This window comes from Natrix helvetica (assembly GCF_964273705.1).
Source record: "Natrix helvetica genome assembly, chromosome: Z".
In the NCBI taxonomy this organism is placed as follows: Eukaryota; Metazoa; Chordata; class Lepidosauria; order Squamata; family Natricidae; genus Natrix; species Natrix helvetica.
The window spans coordinates 96,658,405-96,682,542 of record NC_138554.1 but is presented as its reverse complement, the minus strand read 5'-3'; the positions used below and the strand labels follow the sequence as shown (position 1 = coordinate 96,682,542).

Here is a 24,138-nt window from a genome sequence, read left to right as displayed (position 1 = left end):
AATATTAAATGAAATCATTCACACAGATCAAAACGGCTTCTTACCAAAACGCCAGTTAAAAAACAATGTGAGGATAATTATAAACACACTAGAATATTATGAAGAGAATCCAGGAAAACAAGTTGCACTGATCTTTTTAGACATCCAAAAGTCCTTTGATAGTTTGAATTGGCATTTCATTATTACACAGTTAAAAATGATGAGATTTGGAGAAAAAAATTATAAAAATAATAGAATCAATATATTCAGCTCAGACAGCAAAAGTAATAATAAATAGTGACACTACAGAAGAATTAAAATATGGAAAGGAGTGAGACAAGGATGTCCATTATCACCTTTATTATTTATATTAACACTGGAAGTTCTATTAACGGAAATTAAAACCAGGAATTAAATTAATCCAAAAAGTAGAGGAATTCGGTAAGGTAGGGGACTTAAAATTAATAAGAACAAACCAAAGATCATTACGAAGAATTTCACCAAAAAACAAGAGCAAGAATTAGAGGAAAACATGGGAATGCAAATAATAAAAAAGGTAAAATATTTAGGAATTTCGCTGACGGGTCAATGCTCAATAATTAAGGAAGATAATTGTGATAAAATGATTCAGAAAATTAAAAAAGATTTGGAAAATTGGAGGAAACTACAAATATCACTAATGAGAAGAATTGCCATCATTAAAATGAATATACTACCAAAATTTTTATTCTTATTTCAAGGGGTACCAATTAGCCTAGGGAAAACTTTTTCATAGATTTAAACAAATTAATTGCCCATTTTATTTGGTCAGAGAGAAAACTATGAATTAAATTAAAATTGTTACAGGATAGTAGAGAAAAGGAGGATTTGGACTTCCTGATTGGGAGCTTTATTATCAAGCAGCAGCGCACACCTGGAGAAGGGACTGGATCAATCTAAAAAACAGAAGATTACTAACTATAGAAGGTTGTAATTTGGAACTGGGTTGGCACGCCTTTATCTGTGATGGGAAAGACAAAATTCATAGCTATTTCCAAAAACATATAGTTAGATTCAAATATGGTTAAAAATCCAAACAAAATACAACAACAAAATCCCAATCTGGCTATCCACCATGGAAACCCTGATATACCCGAACATATTGGACATAAATAAGGTAATAAGTATAAAGACATATTAGACAATCAAGAAAAACTAAAAACAAGGCAAGAATTGAAAGACGAGGGAATTGATATAGGCTGGTGGCCCTATTTACAAATACAGGCAAGGTATAAAAAAGACAGGGAAAGGGATGGATTTTATAAGGAGCCGCAAGAGCTGGATAAAATTCTACAGGGAACCGAAGAAAAATTGATTAAAAATATATCATTATTTATTAAAATTTAAAATGGAAGATGAAACTCTGAAAGAAACAATGATAACATGGCAAACAAATTTTGGGTATAGTATAAAATTGGCAGAATGGGAAAAAAATTAGGAAAAAAATTACAAATTAACGATGACAGCGGCATATAGAGAGAACATGTACAAGATGTTCCACAGATGGCATCTCCCACCAGCGAGAATTTCGAAAATGTTCCTGGAGTGCTCACCTATTTCTGTTGGAAATGCAACCAACATTGGAAATGGAACATACTACCATATGTGATAGACCTGCACATCTGGGAAAAAATATTGGGAAAAAATAAAAGATTGGCTAGAAGAGATTACTACACACAAAATTGCACTAAAACCTGAATTATTTTTGTTAGGAATTATAAAAGGAAATTATGAAAAAAATATTAGATACTTAATTCTACACATAATCACGGCAGCAAGAACTACATTTGCACAAAACTGGAAAAATAATTATGCACTAACAGAAGAAAATGTAAAACTATTGGAATGTGCAGAGATGGATAGGCTCACGAAAGAACTAAAAGAGAAAGAAGAAACTGAATATTACTCCGTATGGGATTTATGGTGTAATTGGCTAGAGGAAAGGGGGGGAAAAGCAGGAAAGCAAAAAAGAAAGGAAGAAAGATCAACAAATTAATAAACAACTATAAAACCGGAAAATGATAAAAAGATAGAAATATGAGATATTGTAGCAAATAAATATTATACAAAATGACTCAAATGTAGTAAAGGCTGTTATACATAGAATATATAGAATATTATAAATAGAATTTAAAAATGTATGAAATAATATAAATGCACATTATATATATATATATATATATATATATATATATATATATATATATATATATATATATATATATATATATATATATATATGAAAGATTTATTTGTATAGATAAAATAATCACATTAGATATGCAAAAAAATGTAATGTGTTGCAAAGATGTGAAGTTTGTACAAACAAAATAAAGTTTTTTTTAAAAAAAGGAAGATACAATTTAATCCACTGAGTATCACCTCTCTACACTTTGTGCAGAATCCCAATTTATATGTGCTATACAAATGGCAGTCAAGTCTCCAGCTGAAAATAAGCATAATGTTTCACTAGGTAATTGCTTTCCGGCATTTATTTGGCCCTACTTTCTAGTAACTGGGAACAAGAAACTACTTCTGAGTGTCTTCAGGTACCGTATTTTTCAGAGTATAAAACGCACCTTTTTCCCTCAAAAAGGAGACTAAAAATCTGGGTGTGTCTTATACACTGAATACAGCATTTTTTGCCTCCTGAAATCCTGCCCCTTCACCAAAATGGCTGTGCATAGCTTGTAGGAGGCTTTCAGAGAGCTTCTGGGGACTCTCTGACTCTCTGAATGGGCTGGTTTTTTGCTCAATTTTGCCCCCCCCCCATCTCCCAGGAGCACTCTATAAGCTTCCTAATGCTCTTTTTTGTACAAAACCGGGCCCGTTTTCGTGAAAAACCGGCTGTTTTTTGCTCGTTTTTGGCCGCCTCAACCCTTTCAGGAACACTCTACAAGCCGCCTAAGGGCTATTCATGCCCCCTTTTTTTAAAAAAATGAGCCCGCTTTCACTGAAAAACAGGTCATTTTTGGGAGGTTTGCAGAGTGCAAAAACTTTTTTATTTGCCTCTTCAAAACCTTGATGCGTCTTATGTTCCAGTGCATCTTATACTCCAAAAATACGGTATTTGGTGAATTTCCTCCTTAATAGAATTTTTCTCTTCTATTTGCAGCATCAGCATACCACTGGCTCATATTCAGCTTGTGGTCATCTTTTATTCCAAAACCTTTTTACCAGTAATGTAATCAAGCCTGTCATATTTACATCATTTAAATTTTGTTTCCTAAATTAACTATATCTCCATCAATTTTCATTTTATTAATTTCAATTCTTTTCTCTAATATATTAGAGATATGAGCTATCCTCCCTTGTGTGCCATTTGCAAATTTGATGAGCATTCCTTCTTTTTATCCCGGAATTATTTCCAGATACACCAAGTAACAAATAGCTGGGAAGAAAAGAAATATGAGATTAGTTTTAATGGGAAAAAAGCTAAAAATGGTATAAATGCATTCTGTCAGAGGAAAAAATGCAATTGGCACTTGGTGATTGCCCATTTAATTAACAGAGAAGTGTGGAGGTTTGTCGCTTTCAATATTGCATGGATTCATGGAACTCTTGCACCTGAAGCACAAACTGGGTCCTGCCATGATAGGCCAGTGCCATAATGGGACTTCTCATCTGGATAATGCTAGAAAATGAGCCTAGGAGTCAGAGGCCTACAGATTCTTGACTTTAGCCTCAAATTGCAAAGTGCAGATGGCATCAGGAGTGCATTCTTGCTCTTTTGGGTTCTTTTATAACAACAGGCATACATTCCTGCTAGACAACTTCACAAGGATTTACTGAAAGATGCCATCACTGCGGTTGCTTCTCACCTTTCCCCTCCTTTCCATAAGTGACCATTCTCTTGAATCTCAGTGAATGGCTGTGGAATTCAGAGTCCCTAACATCTCTATCTTCATCTTATATATGGAGCTAGAGCAGGCAGGGAGAAGGCACCAGGAGGGAATGTTAAGATAATTGATAGCAGCAAAATTGGAAATGCCTCCCCCTGCATCCCCCCCACCCTTACTGAACTTTATCATAATGAGAAATGAACTGTATCAGTGCTAGGAATGCAACCGTTCCTTAGTCTTGCCCACTAGCTGCAGCACTGCATTTAAGCTAAGGATAATTCATAGTGGTAGCAGAAATAGGAAGCTGCTACCCTATTTCCAGTTATTGTTATCCTGCTGGGTGTAGGTCAGGATTGGCCATCACCAAAAACATGGAACTCTATATAGTACATTGTTATCTCAAGAATCTGTCCAGATATTGTCAGATGACTAGGTCTGCAGTTTGATGGATTTTTTTTTCTTTTTGAAAATAGGAGCATTTGGTTTCTTAGTCAGATCCAACTGAATATACCAGATAATTGCCATTTCTGGGACAGGAAAATTTATAGGTTCATGATGGCAAACCTGTGTCATGCAGAGCCATTTCTGAGAGCATGCAAGGTGTTGCCCTGTTAGCTCCACCGTGCTGGCTGATTTTCAGCCTTGATTTTCAGCTGTTTTCTCCCTCCGGAGGGTGAAAAACAGTCCAATGGGAAACCTGGAAGTTCTTTCCCAAACTTCGCTTTGCGTGTTAGGCTGTTATTTGCCTTCCCCACGCTCCTAGAAAGCCTGTGGACCCTGGAGAGGGCGAAAAATAGACTTACCGGGCCCACCAGAAGTTGGAAAACAGGCTATTCTTCGTAAGGCCTCCAGGGGACGAGGGAGGCCGTTTTTGCCCTCTCGGGCTTCAAGAAAGCCATGCGCACATATGCAGGGCAGCGGGGGGGGGTTGGTTGGTTATGCGCACATGCACGGGACACAGCACGGGAAGGGCATTAAATTATGGGGTTGGGCATGCGCGCACATGCTTTTGGCACCCAAGGCGAAAAAGGGTTGCCATGTTATAGGCTATAAACTCAAAGGGATATTTCTCTTGTGTTATAAATTTAGTAGTTTAAATACAAAAATAGCCTACTTAACACAAATAGAGCAAATGTCATTATAAATTATTACTTAATAAGTCTTATAATAGTTTTCTTTCTTAAAGCTTTATTACATGCGATGAAAACAGTTAAAGCATCTAATCTTTTTATACAATACAAGTAATCTTGCTTAAGGACTGGGGTGTTTAATGACAGGTTGAAGGTACAGTGGCTTTTAAAAAAGATACTTAACCATCTTTGAAGCTACTGTACAATCATGGAATGTGCTCTGCTGTCTTTTGTCTGGTTGTATGTTTGAAGATGTTGATCGTTTCATTTGTCTTTAATTCCTTTTTTTTAACATAATGAAAGTTTTACCTACATACTGGACCTATACTTTTGGTTGTATGTGTAATCTGTTTTGAGTCCAGAGAGTGGGGATCCCATGGAAAATGTCACAGGATCTCATGGATTCTGGGAGAAAACTGCATATATTATCATGTATTGAAATGCTTTGTTTGCTTTTTCAAGCTCCTGGAGGAAAGGTATGATATAAACTTGCCTGATAAATTTAATGAGCAAATATTTTGTAGCAGTATTTTATTTCTGTGTATTCCCTGCTTACTTGCAGATTATGTTTATTTTGTGCTAAATTCATCCTGTTCTTAAACAAAATTATCAGTACATGATGCAACAAGGGACCTGACTTTCAGGTGGCTTTTCAAAGGCTGTGATACTGATTTGGACTGAGAAATTGACTGGCCTACGGTCACCCAGATGGCTTCTGTTCCTAATGGTGGAATAACTAGATCCTGGGTCTCCCTTGTTTAACTTTTACTAGATTGTGCTAGCTTTCAAAAATGTTTTTGCATCAATTAATTTGACTATTATTATAATATTTTTTATTAAGTTGTGCTTCAGTAGAAGGGACAGACGTCCTATTTAGCTTCTTACATTGATGTGGCTTCCATTCATATTTGTTTTTATAATATGGAGAATAATTGATTTATATTTTGTTTTGAACCATTTTTGCTCCTGCCATATTCAAGGCCAACATAGAATTTAAACCCATAACATTTTTACATGCACCCAATGATTCTTATTTATGGCATATTATGTAACCATAAAATTATTTGTTCATCAAATTTTGCTCCTAATAAGGGACAAATGTAATTTGTGTAATATGTCATTTCTAAAATATCAATAAAAATTCTTACAACAATTTTCTGCAATCTAGTGACTAGCAACAAATAAACTTGGATGTTAAAAGCAAAATGGCAAACTAAACTTTAATAAAAGAAATGTAAAATTCTGAAATTTATCTTTTAAATATGAGTGAATATAGAGAAGATTTATATATGAATACAAATGTAAATAAGTAAAAAATTATTTTGTGACACCTATACTATAATAACAAAGATGTAACCTAGGTGCAGTATAAGAGATTTTAAATAATGGAATAAAATTATTCATTAATAGAATCAGAAAGTTAAAGTCGATTTTGTTTAAGACAATATTAGCTGTACAAAATAGACTACCCAAAGAACAGACAACACATATGTGGTGTAACTACTTTTATTAAGATTAACAATATCATCAGAGTTTTGCAGGTCTGAATGTGCTTCTCTTCCTCCCTCTTCTATCTTCATGTAAAGTGTGTCCCTGTCTGAAATGTTTTCATACTAGTCCCCCCCTCACCTGGGTTTCTGCATTGTTTACCTGCTCATTGCCTTGGTAACTGATCTTCTCTTCCATCAAGGTCACCTCTTCACTGGCAATGACAGCTGAAAGTAATTTGGTGACTTTTCTAGTAGGAGGAACAAATAAGACTACTCAGGGAAAAAAGAACATCTGTTCACAGCCACAAGTATGATGATAAAGCATAGGTTAGTGTAAAAAGTAAAAATTAAAGTTACAATAAAATATTTTTAATAAGAAAATATTTTAAAAGTAAAATTAAAAAAAATTAAAAGGAAAAAAGGCAATGGCAGAGCAGCATGCTGCCAAAATTTTGTTAGAAACAATTGATATTTATTGGAAAGTTTGGTTTACACTCCGAAGATAATGTTCCTGGCTTTTAGTAGCATATAAGATCTTTAGAGTGATTGCTTTTATCATATCTTTGTTCTCCATTGTTGGTGGAGATAGCATCCAGCAATGGGTTAACTCCATCTGTTATCCTATCAAACTTTAATGTCCCGCTTCCTCTGGTAGCTCCACCCAGCTTTTAGACTCAGTCTGCCATTAGGACTGGGTGTTTCATTTCTCTGCTCTTCAAGAGTTCTCCAAATAACTTTTATCCTAAAATTGAGGCTTGCTCCCTTTAATATTCTATCCAGGTACAGCTGCCTCTCCAGCCAGTGCCCAGGGTGCATTCCTGGAGTGCTGAGGGCCGCAAGGCAGTGGCCCAAGCATTGCAGGGCAGCATCACAAGTTTCTACCCCAGAATGCTGACTGCCAGTTTGAATTCGCACCGAGAAGGACGGGCACCATTTAAAAAGGGCTCAAAGATGGTGGCCATCATTTTGGGAGCACAGAACACGAGGGAATTGATCTCAGCGGCACAGACCCAGGAATGTCTTAGTCACGGGGCTTATCAGCCCAACCCGCATGGCTGCCCTTCTTTCCAGACAAGCTTGGGCAGCAGAAACATCGGGAGGTGAGCTTGCCGCATGGTGTCCAGCATAGAGGACACCATTTTGGTGGCCACATTGGCAGTGTAGATGATCCTCAAGACTCCCCCCTCCCACAGGGAGAGCTAGTCGTAGGACCCTTGGGATCAAGACCTGCAAGGTAGTGGGCAGTACAATCCTCCACGGCTTCCTCCTTCTTTAACAGGGCTTCCCTATTATGACTGAAGCAATTGCAAAGCAGGGTTCCCTCTAGGGACGCCAGGTTCCATCACAATCTTAATAAACTGAAGACCACAATGGAATTTTCAGCAGATGCCTCCCTAAATGCAGTTAGGTACGCTTCTAAGTCCATAGCCGCCTCGGTGGTGACCAGGCTCCTTCTCTGGCTTAGACAGTGGCAAGCCGATGCCAGAAACAAGTGGCAGCTGGCTTCCACTTCTGCTCCCTTTTCGGGGGAACAACTATTTGTTGCTCCTTTGGAACAGCTCCTTATAGAGTCAAGCACAAGATTTTGCCTTCCCTCCAGGAGGTCTGAGAACTGTTCCTCCCCCTATTTTCGCCGTTCTCCCTTTCATGGTTCATATGGGATTCACACACACACCCCTTCCGCAAAGACAGTTCCCTTCTAGAGAGGGTCAACAACAGGACAGGATAAGCAGGAGTGGTCAACGTTTTTCACCCAAGAGGTCCTTCAGGGATGGAGGAGGCCATCCCTTCTGGTGTCAAAAGTGACTGCCTAGAGAATCTTCCTATCAGGGGTAAATTGGCCTTTGCCAACCGATGGGAGGAGATAACTACAGACGCCTGGGTCAGGAAGACAGTAAAATTCGGCCGAAGAGTTTTTCTCTCCTCCCCCTGAGGTATTTTATCAGCTGTCCCGTATCACAAGATCAGGGAAAGAGACTCCTCGTGGAACAGTCCATACAGCATCTCCTGGAAATCCGGGTGATTCAGCCCATTCCAGAGGAACAACAGGGACAGTGGTTCTATTCCCTCTTATTCATCATCCCAAAATCTTTGGGGTATTGGAGGGTGATATTGAATCTAAAATGCCTGAACCGCCATATTGTCTACCTGCAGTTCAAAATGCATTCCCTTCTGACCATCTTAGAGATCATCCTGAGGGACAATTACCTCACTTCAGTGGACCTCACGGAGGCATACCTCCATGTCCCAATCCTCCGGGATCACAGACAGAACCCACAATTCTTTTATCAGGGAAGGCATTTTCAGTACAGGGCCCTCCCCTTCGGGTTCTCGTCAGCCCCCAGTTTGTTCACCAAACTCCTAGCCGCAGTAGCGGTTCATCTCCGGGTCAGACAAGTTAGAATCCAGTGCTATTTGTATGACATCCTTCTACTGTCTAGATCACCAAGTCAGGCAGAAAGAGATCTAGATATCACCGTTCAGGCCCTGGAGAATCACAAATTTTCCATAAACCTAGACAAAAGCAACCTCTGCCCCTCAACTCGCCTCTTCCACCTGGGAGCTATCACAGACATCACGGAGGGCAGGTTTTACCTTTCCCAGGAGCACCAGGACAGTTTCCGAACCTTGGCCGGCCACATGAGATTTCAACACTGAATCCAGCTGATTGTATTCTCCTAACTGTTCGGGAAGTTGGTTCCTGCTTCGCGATCATTCGTTGGGCCCGTCTACACAACTGGACTCTCCAGTGGTTTCTGCTTCCACACCAGAAGACTGGTAGGAGCTGTTCATTGACCACTGTGCAGGTACCTCCAGAGTTAACCAGGTCTCTGAGGTGGTGGTTGTCCCCAGCCATCTCCAAGGGCTCACGGTTCAGAGAGCCAGACCGCCTAACATTGACCATTGGATGCCAGTCTGTTCGGCTGGGGCGCCCACCTGCAGTCAGGGATGGCTGAGGATCAGTGGTCCCTGTCAGTTCTCAAGCACAACGTAGTCTGGGACTACGGGCTGTCCGGCTGGCTCTGGTGCACTTCCAAGAAGGCGTGACCAACAGGCACATCCTGGTCCTCACAGATAACATGACCGCGAAGGCCCATATCAACTGCCAGGGGGAATCTCACTCCAGGTCTCTCATGCGGGAAGCAGAGCTTCTCAGCCTCTTGGCAGAAGCCCACCTACTGTCCATAAGGCTGAACAATTCAGGGGTGAGGAACATTCAGAATGACTGGCTCAGTTGCACTCAGACCACGTGGACTGGACACTGCACCCAGACCTCTTCTGGAAATTTACCAGCGGTACGGAATGCCTGTGATCTCTTTGCCACCAAGGACAGCAAACAGATACCATGCTTCTTCTCAAGGTACGCAGTTCCAAGTGCAGAAGGAACAGATGTGCTAAACTGCCTGTCGCCTGCTGGGCTTCTGTATGCCTTCCCTCCTCTTCCTCTAATTCAGCAAGTCATCCGGAGGATGCTGGAGGAGGGAATTTCAGCTTCTGGCACCTTATTTGCCCCATCAGCTCTGGTTTGTGGATCTAATGAGTAGCGTCCCCCTGGAGGATCCCCATCTCCAAAATTTCACTTAGCTAAGAGTCCCTTTTCCACTTGGACCCCAAGTGGATCAAATTTACTGCCTGGAGATTGAGTGGCAGGTCCTGAGTGTGGATGGACAGTCCCCTAGTGTCATCGGGACAATACAGGTGTTGAGGTGCCCACCGACCAACCTCATTTACAATGCTACCTGGAGGGCCTTTTGCCGCTGGTGCTCAGACAAGAACATTATTCCTTTGAAGGCCCCCATCCATCAGGTCGGAATTCCTGCAGGAGGGTCTGGACAGCGGCCTGTCTCCTAACACCCTCCGGAGACAGGTAGCAGTCCTCTCTTCGGTTCTCACCTATAAATCATTTACATCTCTAGCACACCATCCTTTGATTCAACAATTCCTGTGAGGGGCCACCAATCTCCAACTTTCGATCTTTCATCAATATCCAACATGGGACTTGACCAAAGTACTGTATTCCCTCACAGGGGCCTCTTTCGAATCCTTGAGGGCCACCTGCCTCCGCTACTTTTCTCTGAAAATGGCATTCTTCGTGGCCATCACATCAGCCAGGCAGGTATCAAAACTGGCAGCCTTGTCTGTAAGGCAGGACTTGTGTGTGTTCCATTCCAACAGTGTTGTCTTACGACTTAACCCTTCATTTGTTCCAAAGGTCAACACCAGGTTACACCGGGCCCAAGAGTTGATACACCGAACTTTTACTTGGCACTGGTTCATCACCTCGAATAACAGTGACAAATGTTATATGTCAGAAGGGCGCTTCGCATGTACATCAGTCGGACATCTTCATTGCATTGCACAGAAGCACTCTTCATTTCTTTTCAGCCAATGTCCATGGGACACAAAGCAATTCCTTCCTCTTTGGGGTATTGGATATGGGCCTGCATTGCAAAAACCGCCGAACTGCAGTCTCAGTCGCCTCCAAGGCGTATCACGGCTCATTCCACCAGGAGTGCAGCCACTTCAGCGGCATGGGCAACATCTTCGCTGGAAGAGTTTTGTTGGGCCACCACCTGGCCTCTCCATCCCCATTTATATGCTATTACAAGATAGACAGCTACACGTTGGCGGACACGACATTTGGCAGGCGGGTTTTACAACAGGTTCACATGCGCCAGGAGACTTCGGTCCAGACTATGACTCATCCGTGAGGACAGGACAGGCTTTGGTATGTCCCATTCCTGGATTCTATCTCCACCAAACAATGGAGAATAGGCGTTGGTCTTATCTGAGATGGCCGTTCTCTGGGCAGGTGGAGATAGCATCCAGCCCCCTGCTCCCCAGCAGGTCCAGTTTGGCGTCAGCAAGGAGAGACTTTCCACTCAGCACATGTCAGTCTGCAGCAACACCTTCGTCAAAAACTGGGTGGAGCTACCAAAGGAGGCGGGACATTAAAGTTTGCAGACTTAGTCCAATAGGATAACAGATGGAGTTAACCCATTCCTGGATGCTATCTCCACCTTCCCAGAGAACGGGCATCTCAGGTAAGACCAACACCAATTCTATTTGTTATTGTTTCAAATATTTAGTCTGATATTCTACACCTCTTATTGTCATCTGTACTATATTGTCATTTCAAATCGTATTCTTCTTAATCCCTGTGTGGTTTTGTTGTTGAGCATTACTTCCATGAATGTCTTTGAGCAATTATTATTGAGTAACAGTTATTATTCTATAAATGTAGTGCTTAATAAAGAAGAGTAGAAATATTTCTTGAAATAGTAATGCTATTCATCTTAATTTTCTTGTAAAACTTGTAATAAACATGTATATTACTTAGCATTACTATTATTGTTTCATAATATGAAAAGCTGTACAATAGGTAGGTAATTAGATAGGTAGGAAGATAAGATAAGTTATATTACTGGGGGTTCAGAATGGAAATAGGGTTTGTCAACCCTATTTGTCAACTGAATTTACTATTTTATTATCCTGTTTCTCTAGTCTCACTTTTTCCAGAATAACTCATTTTACCATGTTCTTTGTACACTAGGATATCCAAATGTAATATTTACTTCATAAAAAGTCCTACTGTTCTTTATTTTTGTAGCTTGCAACAGTTTTTAATGTTATTATCTATATGAGACAAAAATTCGGAAGTGGATTGGGCTGAGACTGAGTGACAGATCACACAAACAACTTTGTTGTTTCAAGGAGCACTCCAAGTCACAATCTCCTTGTTACTAATCTGACACTTTAATCAGCACACAAAACTGTCTCTACAATGCATTTTTAATATTTATTCACTATTTCTTCATAGGTTGATGAAGATTTTTCCTGCCTTTTTTATAAATTTGGTCAACTGAAGTTGGTGAACATGCCTAATAGCCCTATCTCATGTATGCCCCACAATAGCATTTTGAGGTAGATTGAGTTTAAAGACAGTAATTGGCCCAAAGTTACTCAATTCACCTTCAAGCCTAAGGCAGGCTAAGAACTTAGTTTCCTGGTTTCTAGGATAGCATTACACCAAACTGACTCTCAATTATTATATTGGTATGCATAGTGGTACACTGTGATATACTTGTATTGCTATACAGTGATTAGCTCAAACTTACAGTACACAAGGCTTCTCTGTCTTGTTTCCATATTTGCTCTTGAGAAAGGTCAGGAAATTGCTCCATTTTATTACTTAGGGTTTTTTTAACTTCTTTTTACTTCTGTCTTATTTGCAACTTGAGAAGAACACTTATTTTTAGTTCCATTACCAGAAATTATTTTTACTCGTGAAGATTATAATTACTCTTCTTCATTCTATTATCATTTTAGGACATTACATTAGTAGGATATTAGTAGGACATTTCACCTGATTTAGCATATGGGAAGACGTTGCTGATTTGATTATCCATGTACAATACTATTTTGATTGTTTGTTTGATTGATTGATTACATGCCATCAAGTTGTTATCTATCTGTAACCTGATCTTTTGAATCTTTCAATGGTGTCCTAATTGCTACTGTAATTGAATTCATCTACCCTACTACTGTAGGTTGTCCCCTTATTCTATAATCTTTCCATACCATGTAATTTTATATTTTCTTTTTTCTCTATTTCCAGGATGGCACAAAACAAAAAAGGGAACGGAAAAAAACTGTCTCATTTAGCAGCATGCCTACTGAGAAGAAAATAAGTAGTGCAAGTGACTGTATCAATGCTATGGTTGAAGGTTCAGAACTCAGAAAAGTTCGGTCCAACTCTAGGATATACCATCGATATTTTCTTTTAGATGCAGATATGCAGTCACTAAGATGGGAACCTTCAAAGAAGGATTCTGAAAAAGCAAAAATTGATATCAAATCAGTCAAAGAAGTGAGAATAGGGAAAAATACAGACATTTTTCGAAGCAATGGAATTTCTGACCAAATTTCAGAAGATTGTGCATTTTCTATTATTTATGGAGACAATTATGAATCTCTGGATCTAGTTGCAAACACTGCAGATGTTGCAAATATTTGGGTTACTGGCTTAAGGTACTTGATATCTTATGGAAAACATACACTGGACATGCTAGAAAGTAGGCAAGATAAAATGCGCACCTCATGGGTCTCCAAAATGTTCAGTGAAACAGATATAGATCATATCGGGTGGATATCCTTGGATAAAGCTGTGCAGTTTATAAAAAATTTAAATCCTGGTTTAAAAACAAATAAAATTGAATTAAAATTCAAAGAACTGCAGCATTCAAAAGACAAATCTGATACAGAAATCACAAAAAATGAATTTATTGAAGTTTTCCATGAGCTTTGCACTCGTCCTGAGATATATTTCTTACTAGTTCAGTTTTCTAGTAATAAAGAATTTCTTGATACCAAGGACCTTATGATGTTTTTAGAAGCAGAACAGGGTATGCCTCATGTCACAGAGAAGATTAGCCTTGATATTATTCACAAATACGAACCATCTAAAGAAGGTCAAGAAAGAGGCTGGCTCTCCATAGATGGTTTTACAAATTATCTTACTTCCCCAGAATGTCATATATTTGATCCAGAGCATAAAAAGGTGTGCCAGGACATGAAACAGCCTTTATCTCATTATTTCATAAATTCTTCTCATAACACATACTTAATAGAAGATCAGTTTCGAGGACCGTCTGATATCAGCGGTTATATTCGTGCTCTAAAAATGGGATGCCGCAGTGTTGAGTTGGATGTGTGGGACGGTCCTGACAATGAGCCTGTAATTTATACAGGTCACACAATGACTTCACAAATAGTTTTCCGAAGTGTAATTGACATAATTAACACATATGCATTTTTCGCTTCGGAATATCCTCTTATTTTATGTTTGGAAAATCATTGTTCTCTCAAGCAACAGAATGTGATGGTCCAGCATATGAAGAAAATCCTGGAGGATAAACTGTATACAAATCCTCCGAATACAGAGGAATCTTACCTGCCATCTCCTGAATATCTTAAAGGAAAAATACTGATTAAAGCCAAGAAGTTATCTAATTGCTCTGGGCTAGAGGGAGATGTTACAGATGAAGATGAAGGCGCAGAAATGTCACAGAGAATGGGAAAAGATGCAGTGGAAACACAGAATGTTGTCCCAGTGAAACGGTTTCAGCTTTGTAAAGAACTATCAGAACTGGTAAGCATATGTAAATCAGTTCAGTTCAAAGATTTTCAAGTTTCATTTCAACTTCAGAAGTACTGGGAATTTTGTTCTTTTAATGAAGTGCTCGCTACCAAATATGCCAATGAACATCCTGGAGAGTTTGTGAATTATAATAAACGCTTTCTTGCAAGGGTTTTCCCAAGCCCTATGAGGATTGATTCTAGTAATATGAACCCACAGGATTTTTGGAAATGCGGCTGTCAAATTGTGGCAATGAACTTTCAGACACCTGGATTAATGATGGATCTTAACATTGGCTGGTTTCGACAAAATGGCAATTGTGGCTATGTGTTGCGGCCTGCTATCATGCGGGAGGAAGTATCTTTCTTTAGTGCAAATACAAAGGACTCAGTGCCTGGTGTATCACCTCAGCTTCTTCATGTTAAGATTATTAGTGGGCAAAATTTTCCAAAGCCAAAATGTTCAGGTGCCAAAGGTGATGTAGTAGATCCTTATGTGTATGTAGAAATCCATGGGATTCCAGCAGACTGTGCAGAACAAAGAACAAAAACCGTCCACCAAAATGGAGACAATCCTATTTTTGATGAGAGTTTTGAATTTCAGATTAACCTACCTGAACTTGCTATGGTACGCTTTGTTGTGTTAGATGATGATTACATTGGAGATGAATTCATTGGGCAGTACACAATTCCTTTTGAATGTTTACAACCAGGTTATCGTCATGTCCCACTTCAGTCTCTAACAGGAGACGCTCTAGCATATGCTTTCTTGTTTGTTCATGTTGCTATTACTAATCGAAGAGGTGGAGGGAAACCTCATAAACGGGGACTTTCTGTTAGAAAAAGCAAGAAATCCAGAGAATATGCTTCTATGAGGACTTTGTGGATTAAAAGTATTGATGAAGTTTTCAAGAATGCTCTTCAGCCCATACGTGATGCCACAGATTTGAGAGAAAATATGCAGGTATGACTTTCCATTTTTTATAGCAAAAGCAATAGCACTTAGACTTATATACCACTTTACAGTGCTTTACAGCTCCCTCTAAGTAGTTTACAGAGTCAGTATATTGCCCCCAACAATTTGGGTTCTTATTTTACCCACCTCGGAAGGATGGAAGGCTGAGTTAACTTTGATCTTGGTAAGATTTGAACTGCCAAATTGCAGTCAGCCGGCAGTCAGCAGAAGTAGTCTGCAGTACTACAATCTAACCATTGGGCGCCAAGGCTCATAGATAATATTTTTGCATTTACACTTAATTAATTATGAATCCAGAATATAAACGGAATATTAGTTTCTAGAAATAATAATAGTTTATAAAGGAATATTTAGGTTTTACCAGAAGAATACCTTGATAGGATAATTTTGGGCCAGGCAGTCTTTTTTCAGATCAACCCACCTCACAGTTGTAGTTGTGAAGAAAATAGGAATAAGGAGTATTAGGTATATTCATCATGTTAATTACTTATAAAATAACAAGTATTTTATACAGGTGGAATAAAAATAGAATAAGTAGCATACACAAGAAAATTAAATGTGGGCAGGTTATTTTTATTTTAAGATTGAATATTTTTATGATATACTGCCTCTTCAATAGCACTTATCTAAATTTGGAATACGTAGTGGTGAGAACAAGCTTTTGCTTGTAACTTAACATTCAGTCAATAATTAAATGTCAGTCCTTCAGTATAAAAATTGTTGCCAGATAGTATCCTTGGGCAATTTTCCTAAAGAAAACTGGCATAGGCAATTAAAATAGCTGATTAATCCAAACACCGTGTAAACTTATGTCAATCAAGTAAATGAACCTATTTCCTTATGTCAGCAGTCTGTTTAGTACAGTAATTTCAAGTCTAAAATGATGGATTGTTTTTCTTTAAAGGCTTCTTTATTAAATGGCAGTTTTCTATTTTTAGCAATGATTTGCAATGTATATAAATATCAGGAGTTGTATTTAATACTAAATAGTACTGGGGGGGTCATTTTCTTCCTTCACTTTTCTTGCATTTGTATCATTGCATTTCCTTGCCATAATTACCTATCCACCTATACAAAAACATGCATTAATGAAATGTCTGGAAGAACTTAGATGTTATGTTCGGTGGAAAATTACTTGTGGAGAGGATGTTTTCCTATGTTGAACAATTTCACAGTTGTAGACAAAGGCTTATTTAGCTGCCTTACCTTAAGTTTTAATATTTTTAAATTCATTTATATAACTAAATAGTAATCATTATTTAACTACTGTCTTCAATTAGAAATCAGTTTGAAGTGGAGCTGAGATTCAACAAATGGGAAAGATCAAAACATCTCTCAAATTTTTCATGGCAAAATAAGTAATTATTGACTTTTTAAAAAGAAAATCTCAGTAATTAAGTGAATGATCCACAGTTATTTAAACCTCCAAGGATAAGAAGGTTGCATGACAAATATTGTAAACTTTCAACATAGAAGGTTTTGAAATGGAGGCCATAATGTAAAATTACAACATGGATACCTCAGTATTTTTCTGCATTAGAAAGCAAGCTATTCTTGTGAATTACACGTGAAAAGAATTGGTTTCTTAGCAACATTTCAAAATGTATTTACCATATCGAGTATTTGTTATAAATGCTATAAATACACATAGCTCATTGTTTGCCTAGGAAAAGTAGTTAGGCCTATCTATGTATTACTTAATACTTTGACTGTTATAACTTCTACATTATAAACTATTTGAAGTCTATTGACTTCAACTATTGACCAGTACAGTATCACTTCACCTTTTTCTCTCCACCCCCCCCCCCCTCTCTCTCTTCCAAATAGAATGCAGTAGTTTCATTCAAAGAGTTGTGTGGGCTTGCTCCTGTAGCAAATCTTATACAATGTATTCTGGCAGTGTCTAGCCGCTTAGTGAAATCTGATAATACAACCTTGGTTGTGATAAATCTCAATGATCAGTATCCCACAATGGAATTGCAAGGGATTGTTCCAGAAGTTTTAAAAAAAATTATCACAGCATATGAAACAGTAAGTAATCTACCATTTTTTTCTCAGTTTGAAAGACTTATATTTGTATATCAATCTATATATATATATAGACTTAAATATATAAGTATACTGTTCTGCAATTTTTCCTCAACCCCCATCTGCTGCTTGGAAAATTACCACTGTGAACATGGAGGAATTGTTTCTGGAGATTAATTAAGGGACAAAAATTATTTTTGCTGCTCTCTATGATTATTTGGATTCTAGGAGTTTGAGATTAGTATAGTAATCTCAAGTAAACCTGTTATTGTAATTAAACAAAATTTATTGGATACATGCTTACATATATCTTACCTGGGCATTGGCTGTTGATTTGATTTAGTAATTTTGCTCCACTTATACTCATGTAATACTGATTATAATTTTGTAGTTCAATAAACAAATGAAAAATTAATTTGTTTTTTTTACTTTAATGTGTTATGATAAGTTCTGAACTATAAATCACATTCTGTATTGAAATTTGTAGCTAAAGTTCAGTTTAATTTCTAGTAACTTTTTGCAATTAGAATATCTTTTCCATGTTTAAAAAATATTTTAAAATCTATATTCATTCTATATTAATAGAAATACAAATATCATTCACATGCTAGAGATGATTCCACAAAAATGACTTTTTAAAATGGTTGAGTTTTTTATGTAAACATTTCATACTTACTGAAATCATTGCTGAAATAAGTGTGTCCTTAAGTGTAAGACAAGTGCTGTAAATGTGGTTGAGTCTAAATAGAATTGTTATTTAGTAAATCAGAAAGAAATAGCACCAATTATAATTTCTCAAGTTTTGCTTCCTTCTTGGTTTGTGACACAGAACTGCCATTTCTTGTGAAAAATAAAATTTACAGAATAATTCCATTAACCACTGAACAAGTTATAAGCGCTAAAAATGGGCATAAAAGTTCTTCCAACTTTTCAGATGTGTAGATATGTAAGCTCTGTGTAACTAAGACAGATTCTGCACTGCACTTCAATATGATGTAAATCTTGGCAACTTTAATATATGTGGACTTTGACCCCCAGAATTCCCCATTTGATCTGATGCCCATTTTCTGTAAAGATATAGGAGTAACTACCATCATTCATGACTATAAACTTAATAGTAGAACCTTAAATTAAAATTTTAAAGTATTTTGCTTAGAATGTTTGTTTTTGGGGGAGAGTAGAAATTTAAACCATAAATTATGAAACTTTTTTGCTTCCCATCTTGTCCAAGAACTCTGGGTGCTTACAACATAAAAAATATTAGAATATGATAAAATTATCAATCATAAAAAACAACAAACCACAGCAGATTAAAATCATTAACCACAAGATGGCAAGGAGAGAACTGGACTTTGGGTGAGGGGTAGTTAAGTTTTAATTAGTCAACTATCTCTAGTATGAAGCTCCCCTGTTGGGTCCCCAAGCCAACCTGGTCTTAAGCCAGGTCTTAAGGCATTTACAAAATGTCAGAATAGGAGCCAACCTCATCTCAGGGGATAAGGTGTATCAGAGTTCTGGAGCCATGACAGAAAAGACTCTTCTTCAGTTCCTGTGGACCAAAATTCCATGACTAATGGGATCTGGCTTAGACCCCTCTGCCAGTGTGGCTGGGGTGGGCCAATTCCATCAGGGTGAGACAGTTCCTCAAGTTGCCTGACCCATGCCATGCAGGGATTTGAAGTTGATAACACCTTGAATTGCACCTGAAAGCAAACAGGTAACCAGTGTAGTTCATGAAGCAGTGGCATAATATACAACACAAAGAAATATTAAACATTTTAAAATCAAAATACCACACTAAAAATGAAAGCAAATAATTGCAAGGGATAAAGTGAGCATCAGACTTACCACATCTTTAAAAGGTAACTAAGTAGAAAACTCAATTTCAGAAATCTTTTAAGACTTTTAAGTAAACAATAAAATAAAAATCATGTAACAATTATAATTTTAAAAAATACTACAGGAAGTTACGCCATAATAGAATGGAAATATATGCTGAATTGTAGATGAAAGGTGGATGAAAGATTATTACTGCTAGTTTCATATGAACATTTTAGTTAATTAAAATATCTCTGGATGGTATTATATTACTTAATTTTTCTACAGGGAGTTATAGAATTTGTCTTACAAATTTTGTATATATTATTGAAACAAACAATTGGATTTACATTGGGGTATTTTATTTATTTGTTAGATTGCTATCCTATCTTCAAATAGAATTGCATATGTAGTGTTCAATACTGTTTGTCTTACCAGAGACAAGGTGTAGAGCAGGGATGTCAAACTCAATTTCATTGACGGCTGCATCAGGATTGTGGTTTATTTTGGGGGATTGGGTGGACGTGGCTTTGTTAGGTGTGGCCATGGTAGGCATGGCCAGCTCCCACTGCTGCTGTGCTCACTCTCCTTGGCCAGGTTGCACATGGTGTGTGTGAGAGGGCAGTGTGTGGGTCAGAGGGAGGCTCACTCCATCTCCTTATGAGGAGACCTGGCTTTGTAACAAAAGCATCCTCAGTGATAGGATGGGAGAGGTCAGAAGGAGGAGACAAAGGGGATGGCAAAAGGCAGCAGAGCTGCCTGTGGTCAAGTGCTAAGGCAGGATTTACCTGAGACCCTCACTCTCTCTCATTATAATTTTCCTGTTATCGTAGAGACAGCAGCCAGACTGGGTATGCTCCGTCCATTAACCAATTGGACTGAGTCTACACTTATGATGTCATCAGGCCCTTGTGGCTCCTCCCCAGTTTCAGACTCAGTCCAACCTGGACTGGCTGTGAGAATTGATCTCTCCTCCAAATTATTTTATTATATCTTTAATTGGTGAATTTTTCCAAAAATTTGTGCTGTTCCTTTAAATTGGTTCCTTAAATAATCCTTTATTCTACAAATTGGAGGGAAATTCGAAACTGATCTCTGGCTGCATCTCCTCAGCCGTCTGATTGCCTGCGGCCACGAGTTCACTCAGGAAGCCGGCCTTGCAATCAGATCGGCCAGCTCACGAGCTACGGCTCCACGGCTGTTTCCCTGCGGCGCTCCTTGATTCTGGGCACTCGGAGGGACGCACGACTGGCTGTTTCGTGCACAGCGGTTCCAGGTGAGTCCGGTGGCCATTCTGCAGATCGCTTGGCCACAGTTAATATCGGTGGCCATTTTGCGGGTTGGAAAAGCCTGCGAAGATAGCAGCGGCCATTTTGAGGCTTGGAAAAGCAGAGGAAAAAGTCAGCCATTTTAGATGCTTTAAAAAAGGTGCAAACTTTATAGCAGCCGTTTGGAGTGCCCAGCAACGCGGGATCACCCCAAATGGACCGGATCAGGAGCGCCTGGCCAGTAAATGGGTGAGACTGTTGCCTATCTTATTGGGGTGTTGATTTATGTTTGGAGGAATGGCTGATCCAGCAATGGATGCGAATGCAGGATTAGAGGAGGCAGGGCCATCAGGGGTAAAGAGCAGCAGGAAGAGGCAAGCCAAAGAGGCCCCTTCCTCAGGAGTAAACCCCAAGGTCCCTAAAGCGACTACCAGGGCAGAAGAGCGCAGGCAGAAGGCCCTTGAGAAAGAATTTCAGAGGGCCCCAAAACAACAACATATTCTAACTGCCCAGCCCTCTCTCCCTCCCTCCGAGGATCACTGTGGCATTCCCAGCTCCACCTGTTTTGCCTCCCATGAGCCCTGACACCACCACCACCCCCGACCTATTCAGAAGGGGAATTGTCTTCTTCGGAGTCCTCATCTTCGATGGAACCTGACAACAGGCAATTTCTTTGATGTCCCTCTCAATAGGGAGCGCACCTTTGAACAGGCTTCCCTCCCGGTTACACATGGCTCTGGGACCCCCTACACCGTGTACACCAGTCCTGATGATATGGCAACCATCATTGCTGAAACCATTAAACAGGTCATGGCTGCTGGCCTACAACAGCAACCCCAACCTGTTCCATCACATGGCCATAAGCATAAATCTTCTGCTGCGGCTCAGCAACCTGATCCCTCTGCCTCTACTTCTCAGGCTTCAATTGGCGGGGAGCAAGATAACCTGGGGAACTCAGACCTGTCCGATGACGAGGTGGTCACCCCAGATACCCCTGCCTTTACCGGATTATTCAAAACTGATCGTTTCAAGTGCCTTCTACTTAAGGCCATTAAAGCTGCTAACTTACCATCTTCTGCTGCAGCTTCTGCTTCACAGGATAAACCGGCAGAACCGGCTTCAACTGAGGGTCCAATGCCCCATTCACTGAAGCAATGGTGGAAGAAGAGGTGATCCCTGTTCCCAAGATATTCCTGAACGTCATCCAGAAGCAGTGGGAGACTCCAGGCACGAGCCCACAGCTGACCAACCTTGACAAACGTCTCTACATCATTGCACTAGACCTCACCAAGTTCTTCGAGACTCCCTCAGTGGATGCACCAGTTGCAGCCCTGTCTTCACCTACTCTGGTCTCTGGAGCCCCTGAGGAGGTTCTCAAGCCTGAGGAGAAAAGGTCAGATCAAACCTTAATCAAAAACTATCAGGCTGGGGCCTGGGCTGTTAGGGCCTTTACGGCTTTCTCCAGGGCGGCCTTGGTTTGGATTGAACAGCTTCAGGAGCGCATCGCTCCTACTGACAATATATCACATAGGGATCTCAACAAGATCAGGGCAGCAGTTGAAGTTGCGGCTGATTCTTCCCTTACTGCTGCTAGATTCGCTTCTAAAGCCATGGCCTCTTCGGTCAGGGCCAGGCATCTGCTTTGGCTCAAGCCATGGCAGGCGGATGTCCGTACCAAGTGGCGCCTAGCAGCCTCCCCATTCAGTGGCACCCAATTATTTGGTAATCCCTTAGACACATAACTCAAGGAATCTAAAGACAAGGGCAAGGTTCTTTCATCCATCTACAAGAAACAGGAAAGTTGGCCCGCTCCCTTCTATAGGAGGTCATCCTTTCGACCGGCGGACGGGGGTCCTTCCTTCCCCCGTCCACAACGCCAATCCTACACTCCCAGACAGGGATCTCACCAGGACAGGTCCAGTAGAAACACACAGCGTTTCCCCTCCAAGAAATCTTACCGTGGAGGAGGCAACCACCATTTTTCATGTAGGAAATGACTATCTGGACTCTCTTCTGATCGAAGGCCGACTGGTGTTCTTTGACCACCATTGGGAGGAGACCACAACAGACAATTGGGTACTCAAAACTATCAAATTTGGTCTCATGCTAGAATTCCTCTTCATCCCCCAGGAACACTTTGTGCCATGCTCGGTCTCTCGGTGCCCTCGCAAGAGGGCACTGATGGAACAGGCCATTCAGCACCTGCTGGAGATCTGGGCCATCCAACCGGTTCCTCCCCATTAGGAAGAACAGGGTTTTTATTCCCGCCTGTTTGTGATACCGAAGAATTCCGGGAGATGGAGAGCAATTTTAAATCTAAAAACATTGAACTGCCATATTGTCTATTGGTGGTTCAAAATGCATTCTCAGCACACCATCCTCCAGGAGGTCAGGAAAAGCGACTTCCTCACGTCGGTAGACTTGGCCGAAGCTTACCTTCATATCCCCTTCTTCATAGACTACCGAAAATATCTCCGCTTCTCCTATAGGGTGAGGCACTTCCAGTACCAAGCTCTTCCGTTCGGTCTATCCTCTGCCCCCAGGTATTCACAAAGATACTGGCAGCACTAGCCGCCCACATCAGTTCATCCCCAGTTCAGATTCTCTGTTTCCTGGACAACATCCTCTTGTTGTCCAGGTCTCCGGTTCAGGCAGAAAGAGATCTCACCCTCACCATTCACATCTTGCGGAATCACGGGTTTGGGGTAAATCTCAAAAAGAGTCACCTTGTTCCCAGCACTTGCCTTCTCCACCTCGGGATCTTGAAAGACACCATGGCGGAGAGGGTGTTCCTATCCAACGACCGCATTCTCAGTCTTAGGAAACTTGTCAGGAAGGTGCTACATCTATGCAAGGCATCCCTTCTTCTTCTCTCCCAAGTATCCTGCTTCGGGATTGTCCCGTGGGCCAGGTTTCACAACAGGAGCCTTCAATGGTTCATGCTTCCACATCAAAAGACCGACAGGAGCAGCTATCCTCTCAGGGTCTCCCTTCCCATACAGGTATTACATTCTCTCAAATGGTGGCAGTCCCCGGCGATTTTGCAAGGGACCTTGTTTAGAGAGCTGTGCTGAACGCAAGTCTGACAGGATGGGGGGCACACATGCAGGACCTAGTGGCTCAGGGTCAGTGGTCCCTCGAAGAGAGCCAAAACAGCATAAATTGGCTAGAATTGCGGGTCGTTCGCCTTGCTCTCAAACACTTCTACCACAGAGTTCAGGCCCGTCACATATTAGTCCTCACGGACAATGCCACGACCAAGGCACACATAAACAGACAGGGGGGACTTGTTCCTGGTCCCTGATGCAGGAATCCAACCTGTTGTGCCAGTGGGCGGAATCTCACCTGTCATCTCTCAGGGCAGAAAACATCTTGGGGGTCTCCAACGTCCAAGCAGACGGGCTGAGCCGGACAACGATAGATCAGGTG

General features: G+C 40.1%; 1 protein-coding gene across 6 annotated transcripts in view; it reads left to right on the top strand.

Annotated features, from left to right (window-relative positions):
• PLCL2 (phospholipase C like 2) overlaps nucleotides 1–24,138 on the top strand; it is a 147,269-nt gene that overhangs the window by 94,457 nt on the left and 28,674 nt on the right. For all 6 annotated transcript variants that reach the window (XM_081969831.1, XM_081969829.1, XM_081969828.1 and 3 more), the window contains 2 exons: nucleotides 13,100–15,583; nucleotides 17,423–17,626. In XM_081969831.1, the coding sequence (XP_081825957.1) occupies nucleotides 13,100–15,583; nucleotides 17,423–17,626 (2,688 nt within the window). The remainder of the gene's footprint in view (nucleotides 1–13,099; nucleotides 15,584–17,422; nucleotides 17,627–24,138) is intronic.